Genomic DNA, 23,089 nt, shown 5'->3' on the forward strand with positions numbered 1-23,089 from the left:
TCTACTGCTTTAACTCTCTTCATGACTTCCTGATTTCTATTAATATGGGCTTTGAAGATAACCTTAATGTTTTACTCCATCTGTCTGCTCCCTTAGTAGGGTAAGCTACAAACCAGACTAAAACTGAAATGAAACCTGCTGCCTCACAGATTTTCATGAAATATTCCAAATCTACACTGGAGTCCTGTAAGCATGCTCTAATTAGCCGGCCTAGATCATTTCAAGTTAAAGCTAAGTTAGGCTAGAAAAAGCAGGTGAAACTAGTGACTTCATTATGACATCTTTCGTGACATACTGGGCAGGTTGCATAGGTTGTTATCCCTAAAAGTCACAATAGAGTGAATGTTCATTGCCATTTATCTGGTTGTTGATGAAGTCCTGAAAATAAGTTATTTTCTGGTATTAAACTGGGTTTCCTGGTGAAGAAGTAAAGGTATACGTCATGTAGTCAGAAGGGCAGGACATTCAGTCTGGTGTCTGAAGCCTTCCATTCCATCCTTTCAACAGCAATGCCTCCTACAGAGGACAATCTGTTTCAAAGGACATCCCCTGTGGCCCATGTTGATTCCGGAAGCCTTCCACACTAAGCTTTGTCACCTCTGACCTCCACTTCAGTTGATCCTCCACAAGTGGCAGTAACGCTGAACAGTGCTTGAGACCTAGAGGTCCCACAAAAGTAAACTAATAAAGGCTTTATAGAGCATTCATGAAGTCTTTATAAGCACTACATAGCTATTGTTTGAAGACATTAAAATACTCATGGATCAGTCAAGCCACGCTAATACTAGTTGCCGTTCCCTCAGTTGCAGTATAGTAGTTGACCCTTTGTTTTCAATGTGAACTGTTTTGTAATGGAAAACCAAAATGTGTGTTTCTTATTGGACAAGTCCATGTAATCCCTCCTCGGTTTGATGCCTAATAAATACAACACTGTCTTTCCTGGAGGCCCCTAGCACTTCATCACACCCACTTTAGTAGAGCAGTAGTGTGCGTCAGTAGAAGTATTTTGTTAAGGTACAAATGGGGGGGCCATCATTACATGGTCTCCAAAGCTAAATACACACACATTAACACTAACAGGCAGTATATAATGCAACTAAGGTCTTCACCAACCACTCCAGTGATATCCTAATACTGTTCAGTAGCTGCCGATGTTTGTTGGAGTTCATCTTTAGAAAATGTTCCTTTGTAATGTGATAGGTGGTCACTGTTTATTTGCTTTGTGTTGCTGTGCAACACCATCTCCTCCCAAGGAGCCTCCATTGGTAGGCACGAGGAGTTGCTTCGTGGGCTGATGGAGAGGGTTCAAACGTTGGCTGAGCACCATGACCGGGCGTTGGACATGCTACAGGAGCAATTCCACGGGTTGACTGTTGGGCAGCCTGCCACGGTGGTAACCCCACCACCCCTCAGTAACTCGGCAGTTAGCAGCGCCGCCTCACCGGCCACTCCACCTTCCCGGGAGCCCTGGTTACCTCCCCCGGAACGCTTTAATGGAGACCCGAGCACCTGTCAGGCGTTTTTAGCCCAATGTGCCCTTATTTTTGAGCTTCAGCTGTCCTCCTTCCTATCGGATCGCTCCAGAATGGCCCACCTCATCACACTGATGTCTGGGCTCTCACCTGGGCCACCTCCGTATGGGAACAGCAGGAATATGCGTAAGCCTGGAGGGGTTCGTGGGGGCGATTGTGGGAACGACGGATGGAGAGGGAATTCGACATCACTCGCACGTCCAGGGATTCCACCTCGCCTCCGAGCCATCCCGGAAGTCCCCGACAGTCCCGTGGCAGAGAGCACCCAAGGTTTCCCGACCTTCTTCGAGAGTCACATGCAACTAGGCAGAGCTGGGCTGTCGCCAGTAGAACTGCAACACAGGATCAGCACAAGAGCTGTCTATATTGCGGGACTTTTGGTCATTTTGTGTCCTTGTCCCCGGTGAAGGACCAGGCCCACCAGGGAGCGAGTACTCTGGTGGGCCATATGCAGAACGTTTCTGCTTCCCTGGGGAACCAGTCCAAATCTCTCCAGGTCCTCATTGACTCTGGAGCCAATGAAAGCTTTTTGGACGCCACACGCTTACGAGCTGAACATCGCCACTCAGCCTCTCTCCATTCCCAAGGATGTTAGAGCGCTGGACGGGTGCTCTATAGGTCGGATCACCCATACCATCACTCCCATCAACTAATGTGTGTCAGGGAATCACAGCGAGACCATTCAGATCCTGCTCATCAAGTCCCCCCAGGTTCCCATGGTGTTGAGATTCTCCTGGCTCCAGCGACACAATCCACTCATCAACTGGTCTACCGGGGCTATCATGGGCTGGAGTCTGTTCTGCCACGCCCATTGTCTGAAATCGGCGCAACCTGCCCCGGGACGTCTTCCTGGGCCCTCAAGAGGTGGCTCTGGACCTCTCCGCCATTCCCGCGGAGTACCAGGACCTCCGGGAGGTGATCAGCAAGGCCCGGGCCATTTCCCTTCCACCGCACCGCCCCTATGACTGTGAGATTTATCTTCTCCCTAGTACCATGCCGCCCTGGGGACGTCTGTACTCGCTGTCGTGCCAGAGACCAAAGCTATGGAGAAATACATTGGGGACTCCCTACCTACAGGTTTTATCCATCCCTCCTCTCCCGCTGGCGTAGGGTTATTATTCGTGGAGAAAATGGACAAGACCCTGCGCTCGTGACTACCGGTGACATCACTGTGAAGAACCGTTATCCGCTACCACTAATTTCCTCAGCCTTCGAGCCACTCCAGGGGGCCACAATCTTCTTCAAGCTGGATCTACAAAATGCCTACCACTTGGTGCGGATACAAGAGGGGGACGAGTGGAAGACCCTCTTCAACACGGCCAGCGGCTGCTACGAATATCTGGTCATGCCCTTTGGCCTCACCAACGCCCCTGTCGTGTTCCAGGCTCTGGTGAACGATGTTTTCCGTGACATGCTGAAACGGTTCGTCTTCGTCTACCTTGATGACATCCTCGTCTTCCCCCATTCCCCCAAGAACATGTGCTCTTTGTCTGGCAGGTTCTCCAGTGCCGTCTGGAGAACCTGTTGTTCGTTAAAGCAGAAAAATTTTAGTTCCATCGCTCCACCATTCTCTTTCTGGACTACATTATCTCTGTTGGGAGTGTCCAGATAGATCCAGAGAAGGTGAAAGCGGTGTTGGATTGGCCCGGCCGGGGTCCAAGAACATAAAGCCGGATGCCCTATCTCGCCGCTATAACCACACGGTTACCACCCCGGAGCCCGAGACCATCCTTTCCACCTCGTGCCTGGCGATGGCACTCAGCTGGGGTATCGGAAACAGCCGAACCCTGGGGGAGAGGGGCAGATAACCGGATGTTCGTGCCTGAAGCTGTCTGCTCCACGATCCTGGAGTGGGCCCATTCCTCCAGGCCTGCCTGCCACCTGGGCTCCCGGCGGACCCTGGCCTTAGTGCGACAATGCTTTTGTTGGCCTACCATGGTTCCGGACATCGTCACCTTTGTCGCTGCCTGCATGGTCTGTGCACGTAACAAGATCCCTCGAAAAGCTCCGGCTGGCTTCCTCCAACCTCTGCCTGTCCTTCATCGCCCCTGGTCTCACATCTCCTTGAACTTTGTCACTGGTCTTCCCCCGTCTGATGGCAACACCGCCATCCTGACCGTGATGGATTGCTTTTCCAAGGCCGCCCACTTCATTCCTCTCATCAAGTTACCCTCTGCCAAGGAAGGTAACTTGATGAGCAGCTCATGCTGCAGCACGTCTTCCGGATCCATGGACTGCCCGTGGATATGGTCTCCGGCCGTGGCCCTCTGTTCTCGTCCCGGTTCTGGAAGGCGTTCTGCACCCTCATTGGGTTGTCGGCCAGCCTTTCCTCTGGGTTCCCCCCCAGTCTAACGGCCAGTCGGAGCGAGCCAACCAGGACCTCGAGAACACTCTGCGCTGCCTGGTCTCTGCCAACCCCACCACCTGGAGGCAGCAGCTGGAGTGGGTAAAATATGCCCATAACACCCTACTCTGCTCTGCCATGGGCCTATCACCGTTTGAGTGTTCCCTGGGATATCAGCCCCCATTCTTCCCTGAGCAGGAAGTGGTCAGCATACCTTCTGCCCAGATGTTTGTCTGCCGCTGTCATCGTACCTGGAGGAGAGCCCGGTCGGCCCTCCTCAAGACCACCTCCAGGTATCGACGACAAGCGGATTGCCATCGGACCCTGGCTCCCAGATATCATTGTCATCATTGATATCAAACCCTTCCAGGTTTCGCCCATCTTCCCCATTATCCTCTGTGTATTTATACCTGTGTTCTCTGTCTGTCTGTTGCCAGTTCGTCTTGTTTGTCAAAGTCCACCAGCGTTTTGTTTCTCAGCTCCTGCTTTTTCCCAGTCTCTCTTCTCTCGACCCTCCTGGTTTTGACCCTTACCTGTCCTGACTCCGAACCCGACTGCCTGACCACTCTGCCTGCCCCTGAGTCTGCCTACCAACCGGTACCTTTGCCCCCCACTGGATTTTTTACCTCTGCTTACCCTGAGCCTGCCTGCCGTCCGGTATCGTTGCCTCACCTCTGGTTACTGACCCCTTTCTGCCTTGACCAGTCTGTTGCTTGCCCCTATTGTATCATTAAACTATTGTTTATTCAGCGTTGTCTGCATCTGGGTCTTACCTTCATACCTGATAGCCTGCCCATACCATAACACCACCGCCACCATGGGGCACTCTTTTCACGATGTTGACATCAGCAAACCACCATACACCTGGACTGAGGTTGTGAGGCCGGTTAGACGTACTGCCAAATTCTCGAAATCAACGTTGGAGGTGGTTTATGGTAGAGGTCAGGTCAGGTCAGATGAAGTGAGAAGGAGCAGTCCTATTACACACACACATATACTTCCATGCCCACAAAGGTCCTACCATGAGGCAGGGCCATGACTACACCAGTGAGAGTAACCAATTAAGTTCCTGACTAGCAACAGAAATGTATTGGCTGTTTAGATGTGCAAGGAGATGACTCCACCTAGAAGGAGGGTGTAAATATATGTGCTTGTGTAATCATGTCTTTGACTGCAGCTGTTTGATGCAGTGGGCGGATAAACTTGGTTTTTAACTTTTACAAGTTGTCTGTGAGTTTTTACTGTTTGTTCAGAACCTGACACTCAACTTGAGACATTTGTGGCATTGTGTTGTGGACAATACTGCACATTTTAGAGTGGCCTTTTGTTGTCCCCAGCACAAGGTGCACTTGTGTAATGATCATGCTGTTTAATCAGCTTCTTGATATGCTGCACCTGTCAGGTGGATGGATTATCTTGGCAAAGGAGAAATGCTCACTAACAGGGATATATAAACAAATTTGTGCACCAAATTTGAGAGAAATAATATTTTTGTGCCTATGGAACACTTCATTCAGCTCATGAAAAATGGGACCAACACTTTGCAGTGTTGTATAGTTTTATCCAAATTTATTTTTTATTTTTTAAATTTTGTTTGAACTGTTTTACAACTTTTATGCAATTCACTGGTCCTCCCCTTCCTCCTCTGAGGAGCCTCCACTGGTGCATGTGTGTGTTTATGCATCCATGTGTTGTGTCCAGAAGCCTGTGTTTGAGAGAGGGGAAAGTATTGAATTCACTGTGTGTAGGGGGGGGGGGTTACAATGTGGGTGTCATAGAATGAGTCAGTGCACCATCCGCTCATGTTTTGTAGGTACAGTCGTCCACCCATCTGCCCCCTCTCTCCTGTAGCCTCCTCCTATGTTCTGTCATATTTCTGGATTGCAACGGAAAACAATTGAAGTCTAATTCAAACAAGCTACTCACAATATGAGTGCTCTCTCTCCTGTTGCTACATAATCACACTATGAAACACATTCGCACACACATAGTCTTCCTGTGCTGGGCTGAATGACAGGGTTTGTGGGTGAAGGCTCTCATCACCTGGTCATTATCTCACCGGCGCAGGAGCATATCTGTGCATGGAGACACCTACGCGCTGCTGACTCAAAATACACACACACACACACACATAAAATACACATGTACTTGCATTGGTTCTCACACACAGCCACCGACACTGACGCACACACACATTTCTCCACAAAGCGGTGCGGCTCTGCAGTGGAGCGGTAACCCACGGCAACGCTCTGGTCTCAAGCCGACCAAAATTCACCAGAGCTGTGGAGGGAGAGGACTGACAGAGGCAGCGCAGTCAAACATGTCACTTTGTCTCTCTGTGTCTGCCACCACCCATTAACAGGCACTTCAAAATCAAGAGGACCCTTTCACTCCCACGCAGACTCCCTAAGATAAAACCTTTTAAACGGCGACAGTACCAAGCCCGTGGGTGAGTGGTAACCCTCCTGTCTCTTGACACATGTATGGGTATGACCCCGGATACTGGGGTTCAATCCATGCGTCCTCCAAAGGGGATGATGTATACAGTAGGACTTGTGAAACCAACAAGGGGTCCTTAGTAGAGACTGCTGCAGCCAATTGAAATGTCCTCAAGTCTAGAGGACTCTTCATTCCCTAAGATAAAGATGTAGCAGGGATACTCTGTTTTTCATCTACTTTCACCTACAGGCGACGTGAGTATGACGTCTTCCTCTCATCATGAAATAGACGTCTGTACTTGTTTGTAACAGAAGCTAGTTGGTCTTCTCAGTCACCAAACCAGTTTCCAACCAGAACGTTTTGTCATAAAGATATCATGTGCCAAATGTTGCACACCGAGATTGAAGTCTGACGCATAGAGGGCAGGAGAAAGGCAGGGAGAGACTGAGAGAGGGAGTCAAATACACCTTTCAAACCAGGATGTTTCCGCCAAATGTTTGACTATTTTTCTTTATATCTGAAAGGTGTTGTCGGGAACAAAGCTTGTACTTTTATTGCTGCCAACCGACCTAGTCTTGATTGTGGTCAAGTTCTGCTTATGGCTTAGTATGAACGTAGCCGTAATGCTGAGGCGGCATTGGCACGCTCTTTGCTCTTGATGGTTGCTACACTCTTAGAAAAAAGGGTTTCAAAGGGGTTATTTGAGTGTACCCATCGGAGAACACTTTTTGGTTCCATTTAGAACCTACTTTGGAAAGTGTTCAAGATAGAACCCACAAGGTTTATACCTGGAACCAAAAAGTTTTGTTGTGTGGATAGCCGAAGAACCCTTTTAGGTTCTAGATAGCTCCTTTTTTCTAAGAGTGTATGCAGGGCCCTTTACTAGGCTGTTATCATTCTCCTGGCAGTTATAGACTTTGAGAGGCATGTCACTTTGTCCATCTCTTCGCATAGCCCTCCACTAAGCATGCACTTATTAACCAGACAGAAACTAAAAAAAGAAGCTCCCACGCTGAGGTCTGTCCAACGCTGGTCCGACCAAGCTGACTCCACACTCCAAGACTGCTTCCATCACGTGGACTGGGATATGTTTCGTATTGCGTCAGATAACAACATTGACGAATACGCTGATTCGGTGTGCGAGTTCATTAGACTGTGCGTTGAAGATGTCGTTCCCATAGCAACGATTAAAACATTCCCTAACCAGAAACCGTGGCTTGATGGCAGCATTCGCGTGAAACTGAAAGCGCGAACCACTGCTTTTAATCAGGGCAAGGTGACTGGTAACATGACCGAATACAAACAGTGCAGCTATTCCCTCCGCAAGGCTATCAAACAAGCTAAGCGTCAGTATAGAGACAAAGTAGAATCTCAATTCAACGGCTCAGACACAAGAGGTATGTGGCAGGGTCTACAGTCAATCACGGACTACAAGAAGAAAACCAGCCCAGTCACGGACCAGGATGTCTTGCTCCCAGGCAGACTAAATAACTTTTTTGCCCGCTTTGAGGACAATACAGTGCCACTGACACGGCCTACAACGAAAACATGCGGACTCTCCTTCACTGCAGCCGAGGTGAGTAAGACATTTAAACCTGTTAACCCTCGCAAGGCTGCAGGCCCAGACGGCATCCCCAGCCGCGCCCTCAGAGCATGCGCAGACCAGCTGGCCGGTGTGCTTCAAGAGGGCCACCATTGTTCCTGTTCCCAAGAAAGCTAAGGTAACTGAGCTAAACGACTACCGCCCCGTAGCACTCACTTCCGTCATCATGAAGTGCTTTGAGAGACTAGTCAAGGACCATATCACCTCCACCCTACCTGACACCCTAGACCCACTCCAATTTGCTTACCGCCCAAATAGGTCCACAGACGATGCAATCTCAACCACACTGCACACTGCCCTAACCCATCTGGACAAGAGGAATACCTATGTGAGAATGCTGTTCATCGACTACAGCTCGGCATTCAACACCATAGTACCCTCCAAGCTCGTCATCAAGCTCGAGACCCTGGGTCTCGACCCCGCCCTGTGCAACTGGGTACTGGACTTCCTGACGGGCCGCCCCCAGGTGGTGAGGGTAGGCAACAACATCTCCACCCCGCTGATCCTCAACACTGGGGCCCCACAAGGGTGCGTTCTGAGCCCTCTCCTGTACTCCCTGTTCACCCACGACTGCGTGGCCACGCACGCCTCCAACTCAATCATCAAGTTTGCGGACGACACAACAGTGGTAGGCTTGATTACCAACAACGACGAGACGACCTACAGGGAGGAGGTCAGGGCCCTCAGAGTGTGGTGTCAGGAAAATAACCTCACACTCAACGTCAACAAAACTAAGGAGATGATTGTGGACTTCAGGAAACAGCAGAGGGAACACCCCGCTATCCACATCGATGGAACAGTAGTGGAGAGGGTAGCAAGTTTTAAGTTCCTCGGCATACACATCACAGACAAACTGAATTGGTCCACTCACACAGACAGCATCGTGAAGAAGGCGCAGCAGCGCCTCTTCAACCTCAGGAGGCTGAAGAAATTCGGCTTATCACCAAAAGCACTCACAAACTTCTACAGATGCACAATCGAGAGCATCCTGGCGGGCTGTATCACCGCCTGGTACGGCAACTGCTCCGCCCACAACCGTAAGGCTCTCCAGAGGGTAGTGAGGTCTGCACAACGCATCACCGGGGGCTAACTACCTGCCCTCCAGGACACCTACACCACCCGATGTTACAGGAAGGCCATAAAGATCATCAAGGACAACAACCACCCGAGCCACTGCCTGTTCACCCCGCTATCATCCAGAAGGCGAGGTCAGTACAGGTGCATCAAAGCTGGGACCGAGAGACTGAAAAACAGCTTCTATCTCAAGGCCATCAGACTGTTAAACAGCCACCACTAACATTGAGTGGCTGCTGCCAACACACTGACACTGACACTGACTCAACTCCAGCCACTTTAATAATGGGAATTGATGGGAAAGGATGTAAAATATATCACTAGCCACTTTAAACAATGCTACCTAATATAATGTTACATACCCTACATTATTCATCTCATATGCATACGTATATACTGTACTCTATATCATCTACTGCATCCTTATGTAATACATGTATCACTAGCCACTTTAACTATGCCACTTTGTTTACATACTCATCTCATATGTATATACTGTACTCGATACCATCTACTGTATCTTGCCTATGCTGCTCTGTACCATCACTCATTCATATATCTTTATGTACATATTCTTTATCCCTTTACACTGTGTATAAGACAGTAGTTTTTGAATTGTTAGTTAGATTACTTGTTGGCTATTACTGCATTGTCGGAACTAGAAGCACAAGCATTTTGCTACACTCCCATTAACATCTGCTAACCATGTGTATGTGACAAATAAAATTTGATTTGATTTTTGAACCACAACTGGATGGATCCATAAAGAATTACTATGGAAATGAACGTCACTGAATTATGAAAATATTGGAATAACGTAGGCTAATGCAATTGAAGGCATGGATCATATTGTTTAATACCGAAACTTCCAAAGTCATATAATCATTTATAATACATTTTGAGCAATAGTTTACCTGTGTGTGTTCAACCAGATGATATTTTCAGCACTGTTTTGATTGGATGCAATATGCATTTACAACTCATATAACAGGTCCATATGAATTGACAAGGCATTGATTATAGCATAGCCTATGTCTTCAGTTGTCTTGGCCTCATTAGAAGTAGTCCCTCTGTATAAATTGATCATACATTTCTCCTCTTTTGCAAAGCTCTTCAGTTACTGTATTACATGTGAAATTTCTGTCATCTTATTTCATCACATTTGTGACTAGAAAGAATGGTGCTGGAGGAGATCCGCCTCTACCATCACTCCTATTAGACAACGTGCAATCATTGGACAATAAAATGGATGAGCTCCTATCAAGACTGTCCTACCAATGGGACAATAAAAACTGTAATATCTTATGTTTTACCGAGTCGTGGCTGAACGACAACATGGATAACATACAGCTGGCTGGGTTTTCGGTCCATCGGCAAGATGGAACCGCTACCTCCGATAAGACAAGGGTTAGCGGTCTGTGTCTATCTGTAAATAACAGCTGGTGCATGAAATCTAATATTAAGGAAGTCTCAAGGTTTTGCTAGCCTGAGGTAGAGTATCACATGATAAACTGTAAGCCACACTATGTACCAAGTTCTCATCTATATTTTTTGTAGCTGTCCATTTACCACCACAAACCGATGCTGGCACTAAGACAGCACTCAAAGAGCTGTATAAGGCCATAAGCAAACAAGTAAAATGCTCATCCAGAGGCAGCGCTCCTGGTGGCCGGGGAATTTAATGCGAGGAAACTTAAATCAGTTTGACCTCATTTCTACCAGCATGTTACATGTGCACCAGAGGAAAAAATCTCTAGACCACCTTTACTCCACACAGAGAGATGCGTACAAAACTCTCCCTCACCCTCCATTTGGAAAATCTGACGATAACTCTATCCTCCTGACTCCTGCTTACAAGCAAAAACTAAAGCAGGAAGTACCAGTGACTCGCTCAATAAGGAAGTGGTCACAGATGGTAAGCTACAGGACTGTTTTGCTAGCACAGACTGGAATATGTTCCGGGATTCTTCCGATGGCATTGAGGAACACACCACATAAGTCACTGGCTTCATCAATAAGGGGATCGATGACGTAATCACCACAGTGACCGTACGTACATACCCTAACCGTACATACCCTAACCAGAAGCCACGGATTACAGGCAACATCCGCACTGAGCTAAATGGTAGAGCTGACACTTTCAAGGAGCGGGACTCTAACCCGGACACCTATAAGAAATTCAGCTATGCCCTCTGACAAACCATCCAAACAGGCAAAGCGTCAATATAGGAATACGATTGAATCGTGCTACACCAGCTCTGACACTCGTTGGATATTGCAGGGCTTGCAAACTATAATGGACTACAAAGGGAAGTATAGCCGTGAGTTGCCCAGTGACACGAGCCTACCAGACGAGCTAAATCACTTCTATGCTCGCTTCGAGGCAAGCAACACTGAAGCATGCATGAGAGCATCAGCTGTTCTGGATGACTGTGTGATCACGCTCTCTGTAGCCGATGTGGGTAAGACCTTTAATCAGGTCAACATTCAGGGCCAGACGGATTACCAGGACGTGTACTCCGAGCATGCGCTGACAGACTGGCAAGTGTCATCAGTGACATTTTTCAACCTGTCCCTGACCTAGTCTGTAATACCAACATGTTTCAAGCAGACCACCATAGTCCCTGTGCCCACGAACACCAAGGTAACCTGCCTAAATGACTACCGACCCATAGCACTCATGTCTGTAGCCATGAAGTGCTTTGAAAGGCTGGTCATGGTTCACATGAACACCATTATCTCAGAAACTATAGACCCACTCCAATTTGCATACTGCCACAACAGATCCACAGATGATGAAATCTCTATTGCACTCCACAATGCCCTTTCCCACTTATAGCTCAGCGTTCAGTACCATAGTGCCCTCAAAGCTCATCACTAAGCTAAGGACTCTGGAACTAAACACCTCCCTCTGCACCTGGATCCTGGACATCCTGACGGGCCGCCCTCAGGGGGTAAGGGTAGATAACAACACACCACCAACGATGATCCTCAAGACGTGGGCCCCTCAGGGGTGCGTGCTCAGTCCCCTTGTGTACTCCCTGTTCACCCATGACTGCATGGCCAAGCACAACTCCAACACCATCATTAGGTAGGCCGACGACACAACAGTGATCTGATCACCGACAACAATAAGACAGCCTATAGGGAGGAGGTCAGTGCCAGGATAACAACCTCTCCCTCAACGTGATCAAGACAAAGGAGATGATTGTGGACTACAGAAGAAGTAGTACAGAGCAAGCCCCCATTCTCATCGACGGGGCTGTAGTGGAGCAGGTTGAGAGCAACAAACTATCATGTTCCATGCACACCAAGACAGTCGTGAAGAGGGCACGATGACGCCTATTCCCCTCAGGGAACTGAGGGACCTCATGGGTCCTCAGATTCTCAAAAAGTTCTACAGCTGCACCATTGAGAGCCAGGCTGGTTACATCCTCGCCTGGTATGACAACTGCTCGGCCTCCGATTGCAAGGCACTGCAAAAGAAACGGCCCAGTACATCACTGGGGCCAAACTTTCTGCCATCCAGAACCTCTATACCAGGCGGTGTCAGAGGAAGGCCCTAAAAATTGTCAAAGACTCCAGCCAACCTAGTCATAGACTTCTCTCTCTTCTACCTCACAGCAAGCGGCACCGGAGCGCCAAGTCTAGGTCCAAAAGGCTTCTTAACAGCTTCTAGCCATAAGACTCCTGAATAGCTAATCAAATGGCCACCCCCCACCCCCAATTTTACGCTGCTGATACTCTCTGTTTATTATCCATGCATAGTCACTTTACCTCTATCTACATGTACATATTATCTCAATTACCTATCTCAATTACCTTGACTAACATGTGTCCCCGCACATCTGTATTGCCTCGCTACTGTTATTTTATTGTTTCTCTGCTTCTTAATGTGTTAGAGCCAATAAGTTGTGTTGTGACAATGTAGGGGTGGTATACAAAATATAGCCCTATTTTGTAAAAGACCAAGTCCATATTATGGCAAGAACAGGTCAAATAGCAAAGTGAAACAGCAGTCCATCATTACTTTAAGACATGAAGGTCAGTCAATCTGGAAAATTAAGAACTTTGAAAGTTTCTTCAAGTGCAGTCACAGAAACCATCAAGTGCTATGATGAAACTGGCTCTCATGAGAATCGCCACAGGAAAGGAAGACCCAGAGTTACCTCGGATGCAGAGGATAAGTTCATTAAGAGTTACCAGCCTCAGAAATGTGGTATTTTACCAAATAGGGCTATCTTCTGTATACCACCCCTACCTTGTCACAACACAACTGATTGGCTCAAAGGCATTAAGAAGGAAATAAATTCCACTAATGATTACACAAGTACTCTAATTAAACTGTTAATTGAAATGCATTCCATGTGAATACATCATGAAGCTGGTTGAGATAATTGCCAAGAGTGTGCAAAGCTGTCATCAAGGCAAAGGGTGGCTACTTTGAAGAATCTAAAATATTACATGTATTTTGATTTGTTTAATACTTTGTTGGTTGTGTTTTTTCATATTTTTGTATGTCTTCACTATTATTCTACAATGTAGAAAATAGTAAAAATAAAGAACCCTTAAATGAGTAGGTGTGTCAACTTTTGACTGGTACTGTATATGTATGTACAGTCCTTTTGGAAAGTATTTAGACCCTTTGCCTTTTTCCACATTTTGTTACATCACAGCCTTATTATAAAATGTATTTAAAAAAACCTGGCATCAATCTGCACCCATCATGACAAAGTGAAAACAGGTTTTTTGACATTTTTGCAAATGTATAACTTTTTTGTTGTTGAAAATAGCTGCACAGCGACACTCCCCATCCAGCTTGAGATAACCTGCAGAGAAGAATGGGAGAAACTCCCCAAATACAGGTGTGCCAAGCTTGTAGTGTCATACCCAAGACGACTCGAGGCATTAATCACTGCCAACAGTGCTTCAAAAAAGTACTAAGGGTCTGAATTCTTATGTAAATTTGATATTTCAGTTTATTTGTAATACATTTGCTAAAATGTCTAAAAACCTGTTTTTGCATTATCATTATGGGGTATTGTGTGTAGATTGAGGGGGGGACTAATCCATTTTAGAAGGCTGTAACGTAACAAAATGTGGAAAAAGTCAAGGGGTCTGAATATTTTCCGAATGCACTGTATGTATGTGGAGGTCCTGGGCTGGCATGGTTACACATGGTCTGCGGTTGTGAGTCCAGTTGGACGCACTGCCAAATTCTCTAAAACGACACTGGAGGCAGTTTATGCTAGAGAAATTAACATTACATTATCTGGAAATAGCTCTGGTGGACATTACTGCAGTCAGCATTCCAATTGCACTCTCCCTCAACTTGACACATCTGTGGCATTGTGTTGTTTGACAAACCACACATATTAAAGTGGCCTTTTATTGTCCCCAGCACAAGGTGCACCTGTGTAATGACAATGCTGTTTTAAAAATGTTTATGTCACACAAATCAGGTGGATGGATTATATTGGCAAATTAGAAATGCCGACTAGCATAGATGTAAACAAATTTGTTAACCAAATTTGAGAGTAATAAAGCTTTTTATGTGTCTTATTTCAGCACATGGGACCAACACTTGCGTTTATATTTTTGTTCAGTGTACATACAACGAGTGACCATTCCCTCGCTCTCCATAATACCAGACTAGTACCACAAAGAACCTAACACTTCTTGATTTACTTCCATCTATTTTCTCTCTGTGCTAGCAGTGAATGTTATCACCGAATTAAAAGATGTGCTCATTCTGAAACCTCCTCCGGTAGGCGTAATTTTTTATAATCTGAAGTGCAAAAAAACGACAGAATTTCCTGTATGAGAAAGCCTCCTCTTACGCAGCATCAGTGACATTGCCGTTGGACTAGGGATACAGACAAGTTGAACGTGCTATTTTGTAAGGGTGTTACAGTTTGGCTACAACACAGACCTTTTACCCTAGCCATATAATCATATAACTGCTTTACCGTTAACCTCTCAGGGAAGAACAAAACAGGCAGATATTTAAAGTTCCTGCTTGACAGCCACAAGCGCTTTGCCTTTAAAAGGATTTATTTATCGTACTGGAGAGGAAGGGTCTCGATTCTCACCATGTCCAGAGTCGCGGATCTGTCGAAAATTCGACAAGAGAGAATGAGAGATATTAATTTACGGGTGAGTGGATGTATTTGGAGGCTTACTATTACTGATACCTTGTGCTACTGGCAAATGTCTGACAAAAGTGAAATGCGCAAAAAGTTAATGTTTCAAGCGCATCTGTACATATGATTAAAACTTGAAACTTGTGGATGTCATTTTAGAATTGGAGACATTATCTAATATTGGTTATAATGATAACGTTTAGATTGCGATCGTCATTGCAGAAGCACGTAGGCAATTTTTTTAGGAAGTTTGCGCAATATGGAGATACTTCACAAAAACAAGCGGCGCGCTTGGCAATTATCCTGCCCTTATGGTGACAATTGGTCTGTGGAAACCTATACTGTTCATCACCTTTTTCTGTTTGGTCATGATTCCCAAAAATATCGAGACTAGGGGTCTGAGTTGGAGAAAGTTATTTTTTTTGGGGGGGGGGGGGGATTTGTGCATCGGTACCCGGAAGTGTTGCCACATTCTGGAGAGCAAACATAGTCATTGGAACTAACAGTTGTTTGCAGTTTTCCATGTAAGCTATATATAGACCTATGAGACACACCTAAAATATGTATATACCTTTAGTGTAATATTTGTGATTGGAAGAAGCATGTACCTGTACATTATTTTGGTTTATTTTCAGAATTACATGTAAACGTTATACACCATACATAGTCTACAGCAACAAAACAACCGTGCATCATGCTATTACCATGCAGGCCTGCAATATTAAAATATGACATTGTTCTGTGTACCATTTTGCCTCCCAATTAGACTGATTGTGTGTGTGCGTGTGCACATGCTTGCATGTGAGCTGGTTTCAGGGAATGAGGACTGCATGTGCCCTTAGTTTTGTTAATGTAGTGATCTTGTATGTAAGGTACATGCAGCTTGTGTGTGTGTTTGACTATAGCATCGGTTGCCATAGAAATGACACTCTGTTGGTGTGATATTATCTGCTTTCTCTGGCACAGTGGATGGCGGATGTCTGAGAAAAACCTTAGCTTGCCAGCGCCATATGAACATCACTTTCCTACGGTGGGGGGTTGTGTGTGCATGTGTGCATGTATGCTTATTGCACATTTATTAAACATAGTTTTGGGGCCAGTGCCAACAAATCTATGTATCACTCACACACTACAACAAACTGGACAGTTAAGAGGTTTTGCATGTTCAGCACATAGAGGAGACCAGTGATCTTGTATGTAAGGTACATGCAGCTTGTGTGTGTGTTTGACTATAGCATCGGTTGCCATAGAAATTACACTCTGTTGGTGTGATATTATCTGCTTTCTCTGGCACAGTGGATGGCGGATGTCTGAGAAAAACCTTAGCTTGCCAGCGCCATATGAACATCACTTTCCTACGGTGGGGGGTTGTGTGTGCATGTGTGCATGTATGCTTATTGCACATTTATTAAACATAGTTTTGGGGCCAGTGCCAACAAATCTATGTATCACTCACACACTACAACAAACTGGACAGTTAAGAGGTTTTGCATGTTCAGCACATAGAGGAGACCATGCTTCGACTAATTTCGCTGGTGTCATCGGTTCATGTTACACATTCACACCACTACACTAATCAGACCTGAGTTTAAATACTATTTGTTGTCTCTTAAATACTTGTAGTGTTTCACAGTGCCTGTCTGGAGTACCATGTGGGTGGTGTTTCCACTAAATGGGAGTATTCATTTGATTCCTTTGCACCAGGCAAGGATAAATAAAGGTTGCGAAACACTGCCCTAGTATATCAAAGTCAATATTTTTACTGAAATGCTTATTACAACCCCCGCTGTTGATGTTTTTTAATGCTTGGGTGCCCTTATTTGCTATGGTAGTCCCCAGCACCCTTGTGGTTTGAACCCTGATTAAAGTTGCAATATGTAACTTTTAGGGCGACCCGACCAAATTCACATAGAAATGGGATTTATAGATCTGTCATTCTCATTGAAAGCCATTCTAAGAAGCTCTTCTATGTTTTGTTTTTTGAATCTTTCACTTTCGGTTTTGTACACCAGCTGAAAAAGCTATATTTTTGGTTATGGAAAAGATATTTGACAGCGGTTTAGATAGCACAATGATTCTCTACAAAATGACTGCTTCTTTTGTCACGTAAACTGAAATTAGACAAACTATTGGGAAATGGAGGAGTGATGTCTGCATTTTACTCATTTTTAAGTAGTAACTTTCCAAGCACAATTAGTGACCAGAGTAAAAACCATCATCGTCACTGTGCTTCCTTGTGTTATTATTTTGATCAGTATTGCTTCCCGTATGTATGGTTGTGTTGAACTTAATCAAACGAAATAGGAATACTTCCTACAGTACAGGAGTGAGGTGGGAGGGAGCTATTGCAATCTATAGCACACATGGGAAACCGTGTAGGAGAATGTGTGTAGGCGTGAATGTGTTCGAACGAGAGGACCGAGGGCGAAAGGACACATCTTGAGAGTTAGAAATAAAGAGTGAGAGGAGGGGGATGGAGAAAGATGTTGTGTGAGATACAGGGAGGGCGAGATGGAGGATACGACTTCCGTAGAGAGCAATGACTCTGGTGCATTCCAGAGTTGTGTGTCAGGTTGGAGGGACTCTCTCTCTTACACACACACACACACACACACACACACACACACACACACACACACACACACAGGCCAATATTAGACTGGCTCCCCGTTTTCTTCTTGTCCCTCTGTATGGTATGTCGATTAGGGAGACTAAACTTGAATCCACCTCAGGCTCTGCTTTGCCCATCATCCCTCCAGAGGACATAAATCAGGCTACAGGGCCACTTCAGTCCACACAGCAGTCCTTAATCTGGAGCGCGCGCACATACACACACATTTGATGTCAATACACATACCAACACACAGAAAGCATGGAAGTTCTAGGAAACACACTGTATAAGAGGTACGAAACTTTGTTGTGTGTGTTTGCCGTTGCTTTATCAGTGACTCAGTGAAGTAAACCAGTGGAAGACTATAAAATGAATCCCCCTACAGACTCTGTCCATATTCCCATGTCTTTCTCAGTGTTATCGTCCTGACACCTTTTAATGACACCTTCTATATCTCTCTCTCTATCTCACCCCATCTATTCTTTCACTCCCTGATGTATCGCTCACTTTAGCGTTTAAGACAATTATACAGCACTAGGCTGTGTATACAGTGAGGGAAAAAAGTATTTGATCCCCTGCTGATTTTGTACGTTTGCCCACTGACAAAGAAATGATCAGTGTATCATTTTAATGGTAGGTTTATTTGAACAGTGAGAGACAGAATAACAACAACAAAAATCCAGAAAAACATTTGCATTTTAATGAGGGAAATAAGTGTTTGACCCCCTCTCCCAGGTGTCTTTTATACAGGTAACGAGCTGAGATTAGGAGCACATTCTTAAAGGGAGTGCTCCTAATCTCAGTTTCTTACCTGTATAAAAGACACCTGTCCACAGAAGCAATCAATCAGATTCCAAACTCTCCACCATTGGCTAAGACCAAAGAGCTCTCCAAGGATGTCAGGGACAAGATTGTAGACCTACACAAGGCTGGAATGGGCTACAAGACCATCGCCAAGCAGCTTGGTGAGAAGGTGACAACAGTTGGTGTGATTATTCGCAAATGGAAGAAAGACAAAAGAGCTGTCCATCTCCCTCGGCCTGGGGCTCCATGCAAGATCTCACCTCGTGGAGTTGCAATGATCATGAGAACGGTGAGGAATCAGCCCAGAACTACACGGGAGGATCTTGTCAATGATCTCAAGGCAGCTGGAACCATAGTCACCAAGAAAACAATTGGTAACACACTACGCTGTGAAGGACTGAAATCCTGCAGCGCCCGCAAGGTCCCCCTGCTCAAGAAAGCACATATACATGCCCGTCTGAAGTTTGCCAATGAACATCTGAATGATTTAGAGGACAACTGGGTGAAAGTGTTGTGGTCAGATGAGACCAAAATGGAGCTCTTTGGCATCAACTCAACTCACCGTGTTTGGAGGACGAGGAGTGCTGCCTATGACCCCAAGAACACCATCCCCACCGTCAAACATGGAGGTGGAAACATTATGCTTTGTGGGTGTTTTTCTGATAAGGGGACAGGACAATTTCACTGCATCAAAGGGACGATGGACGGGGCCATGTACCGTCAAATCTTGGGTGAGAACCTCCTTCCCTCAGCCAGGGCATTGAAAATGGATCGTGGATGGGTATTCCAGCATGACAATGACCCAAAACACACGGCCAAGGCAACAAAGGAGTGGCTCAAGAAGAAGTGGCCTAGCCAATCTCCAGACCTTAATCCCATAGAAAATCTGTGGAGGGAGCTGAAGGTTCGAGTTTGTAATGGAATTCCTCTTCTTCAGAGGAGGAGTAGCAAGGATCAGACCAATATGCAGTGTGGTAAGTGTCCATAATGATATATTTAATAAATCAACAGAACACTGAACCAAATAACAAAAGTACAAACAAACGACCGAAACAGTCCCGTATGGTGAAAACACTAACACAGGATACAACCAACCACAAAACACAATAGAAAACAGGCTACCTAAATATGGCTCCCAATCAGAGACAACAACTGACACCTGCCTCTGATTGAGAACCATACTAGGCCAAACACATAGAAATATAACAGAACAAAACAGAAAAACAACATATAATGCCCACCCCAACTCACTCCCTGACCAACTAAAATAAAGACATAAAAAAGGAACTAAGGTCAGAACGTGACAGAGTTGCCAAACGTCAGTCTCGAAACCTTAATGACTTGGAGAAGATCTGCAAAGAGGAGTGGGACAAAATCCCTCCTGAGATGTGTGCAAACCTGGTGGCCAACTACAAGAAACGTCTGACCTCTGTGATTGCCAACAAGGGTTTTGCCACCAAGTACGAAGTCATGTTTTGCAGAGGGGTCAAATACTTATTTCCCTCATTAAAATGCAAATCAATTTATAACATTTTTGACATGGGTTTTTCTGGATTTTTTGTTGTTGTTATTCTGTCTCTCACTGTTCAAATAAACCTACCATTAAAATTATAGACTGATCATTTCTTTGTCAGTGGGCAAACTTAGAAAATTAGCAGGGGATCAAATACTTTTCCCCCTCACTGTATATATATATATATATATATATATATATATATATATATATATATATAGAGAGAGAGAGCGCTTTGCCTCTGACACATCAGAAATGACTAATTATAAACTTCATTGGTATATTTATTCTCTTTTCCCTGTAAAAATGTTAGCGCTTTGCATTGCTGCATCAAAATAACAGTTTACTTTAAACAGGTACACACACATTGACCAACAATTAGGGACAGTACAGATGTAGAGGTTTGGAAGACCTGGCCCAGCATATCAGTCTACCCTGAATGTCATGGGTCACCACTGAGATGATGACGATGATGCCAAAATGTAATGGTAATATTGGCAAATGTAAACTTTTGGACATCACTATACTGTATAAGTAGTCCCGGATAGATTCAGAGAAGTGTTTCTCAACTCCTGTCCCCACAACCCACATTTATTTTCCCAGCCAAGCACAAACACACAATTCAACTTGATGTGACGAAGAATCTATTCATTAAGTCTTGCTTTATCAACCAGACAATTTATCAGGTGTGTTAGTGCTGTGTGGACTATGAGATGGTGGAAAACACCATGAAGGTCATTGTCTAGACATTTACCACTCAGCAATATTTATATTTTAATTACGACATGGCAAACTACAGTCAACCTGTCTAGCTTGGGTTCCTCTTTTACTGCAAAAGTTCATGTGATCATCACAAGCCGTTCTCCAATTTGCTTCTCAATATCAGCCTTCTGTAGAAAAACAGCGGAAACAGACATAAGGCAATGATGGGGTAGTGAGTGAGAAGGTGTAGAAAGACAGTGAAAACACAGACGTCTATTGTGTTGCATTCTGGGCCTATGTTGTGTAAAGTGCTGGGAGTCATCTCTCTCTCTCTCTCTCTCTCTCTCTCTCTCTCTCTCTCTCTCATATTAACGTCCTCTGCTAGTGATCGCTGTCAAAAGATACTGACCAGTTTTGTAAATCATCTTACTTTTATAGTGACATTTGGTTTTGAGACCTACCCATACGTACTGATCTCACACACAGAGAATCAAGTCTCTAACTCTCACCTTTAGCCTCAATTATTTCACACTGAATGCAGAAAAACTTTTGACCTCAAATGAAAAACTGCACAAATGCGGTTTTGTGGTGCCCTCCCTCTTTTGCCGCTGTTGCCCTAGTAACAGCTCACCCTGCCCACTTTAGCCCCAAAAGAGGAAGCCTTCCCTGTCTACTTCCTGTGCAGGATGTCAACATGGCAACAGACATAAGGCTGTCCCTCCCCTGACACACAGATAAAAATACGTTACTTGGCACAACTCTAAAAGAATGGAAAGACATTGTTAACCCTTCACTGCTACCGTATACCTGTTTCTGCTTGAACAATCAATCCCAACACAGGAAAATGTACAGGTTCAACGTGGCGGCAACTGCTTTTAGTTCCCAAGAAGTCATCAATGTATGTTGCATAAAGTTCTACTCCATCAGACTGGTTCCCAAAGACACTGAACATTGCTCATGCTTCCGTGACAGGAACACACTGGAGTTTTTAGTTGGAGGTAGCATCAGCTATTAAGTTAGTTAGTCAGGGCGACTATGGCCTGCCTGGTCGAGGTAGCTATGGTTACAAGATGAAGGTGGACATTGTATTAGGAAATCCTCATTAATGATGGAACAATGGGGTGTGTGACGGATCCAGGTGGGGGGGGGGGACTCCCTCTTTAGCTTTTGTCATTCTCACATCTAATTTTGACACCTAAGAGGGCTACTGGTAACGCTTAGATTTAGCTTCCTTTTGCTATTGTCACGAGCTGTAGACTTTCCACCAACATGTTTCTTTAAGGTACTGATGGAATGTAAAAGGCCTCGTTTTTAAAAGCAGAAGAGTAGGAGGGTTAAGGGAAGTTCTGACACATGATTTAAACTCTTTAACCTGTCCACCTCATGTCAAAGGTGCCATTGTATGTCATCAGTGCATTCTGCTTCTCTCCTCCTTTTTTCATCTCCTCCCAGAATAAGGAGAAGGAACGCATGAGGGAGAGGGAGAAGGAGGCACGGGACAGGGAGGCGCGCTACAGCAACGGGCATCTCTTCACCTCCCTCACCGTGTCGGGGACCACCCTCTGTTCAGCATGCAACAAGAGCATCACTGCCAAGGAGGCCCTCAGCTGCCCCAGTGAGTACTACTAATGCTACTACAAATACTACTACTAATACTACAAATTAATACAACTACTACCACACACACAGCACCCCTATAGTGGCCCTTAACTGTCCCAGTAAGCCTTGCCTACCCACCAGATCCTTCAGATACAGGCCTGAGCTACACAGCATGTGTACCTCAGCAAACCAAAAGAACATCTCAAAAACGTACCACACCCTGCACCTCCCTAAAACCCTAAGACGATTTACAAAAATACAGCATCATTTATCAGGACATACATTGTCATATCACTCTATAGTGGCAGAATATTGAGGCACTACCAAAGGGAACAATCTACGCTATTTATACCATTCCTTTACAAGCAAATCAACCTGTTAACTCTCCAAATAAGCTACAACACAGTAATGAACTACAACGTGACTATCAATTCCATTTAAAATAGTTACATTATGGACATTGATCTACATGCAGTCAGATAATGGGTGAGAGTTGGGGATGGTGAGCTTCTCACCCACTCAAAAACACATCTCCACTGCCATCCTCACTGGCAAATTGGCCTAGAAGGAGCTGCAGCCCAATGTATTTTCATTACATTTGATATAACTTACAATAGATTGTGCTGGAATACATTTTGGTTTGTGTGTTATGCTAAGTATATATATTTTGAAATATTTACATTATAGGAATATATTTTGACACACAGTTCACACAAAAATATACA

The 23,089-nt window shown here is 45.1% G+C and overlaps 1 protein-coding gene across 7 annotated transcripts in view; it reads left to right on the top strand.

The window, feature by feature from the left end:
• The window catches only part of LOC115128500 (rho guanine nucleotide exchange factor 2-like), a 102,679-nt gene that overhangs the window by 31,832 nt on the left and 47,758 nt on the right, over positions 1–23,089 (top strand). For 6 of the 7 annotated variants that reach the window (XM_029658380.2, XM_029658379.2, XM_029658374.2 and 3 more), the window contains one exon: positions 22,218–22,380. In XM_029658380.2, coding sequence (XP_029514240.1) covers positions 22,218–22,380 — 163 coding nt within the window. Of the gene's footprint in view, positions 1–14,822; positions 15,149–22,217; positions 22,381–23,089 lie in introns of those variants that run through there. The other variant, XM_029658381.2, reaches the window with a different exon arrangement.

This window comes from Oncorhynchus nerka, linkage group LG4, assembly GCF_034236695.1.
Source record: "Oncorhynchus nerka isolate Pitt River linkage group LG4, Oner_Uvic_2.0, whole genome shotgun sequence".
NCBI classification, from domain to species: Eukaryota; Metazoa; Chordata; class Actinopteri; order Salmoniformes; family Salmonidae; genus Oncorhynchus; species Oncorhynchus nerka.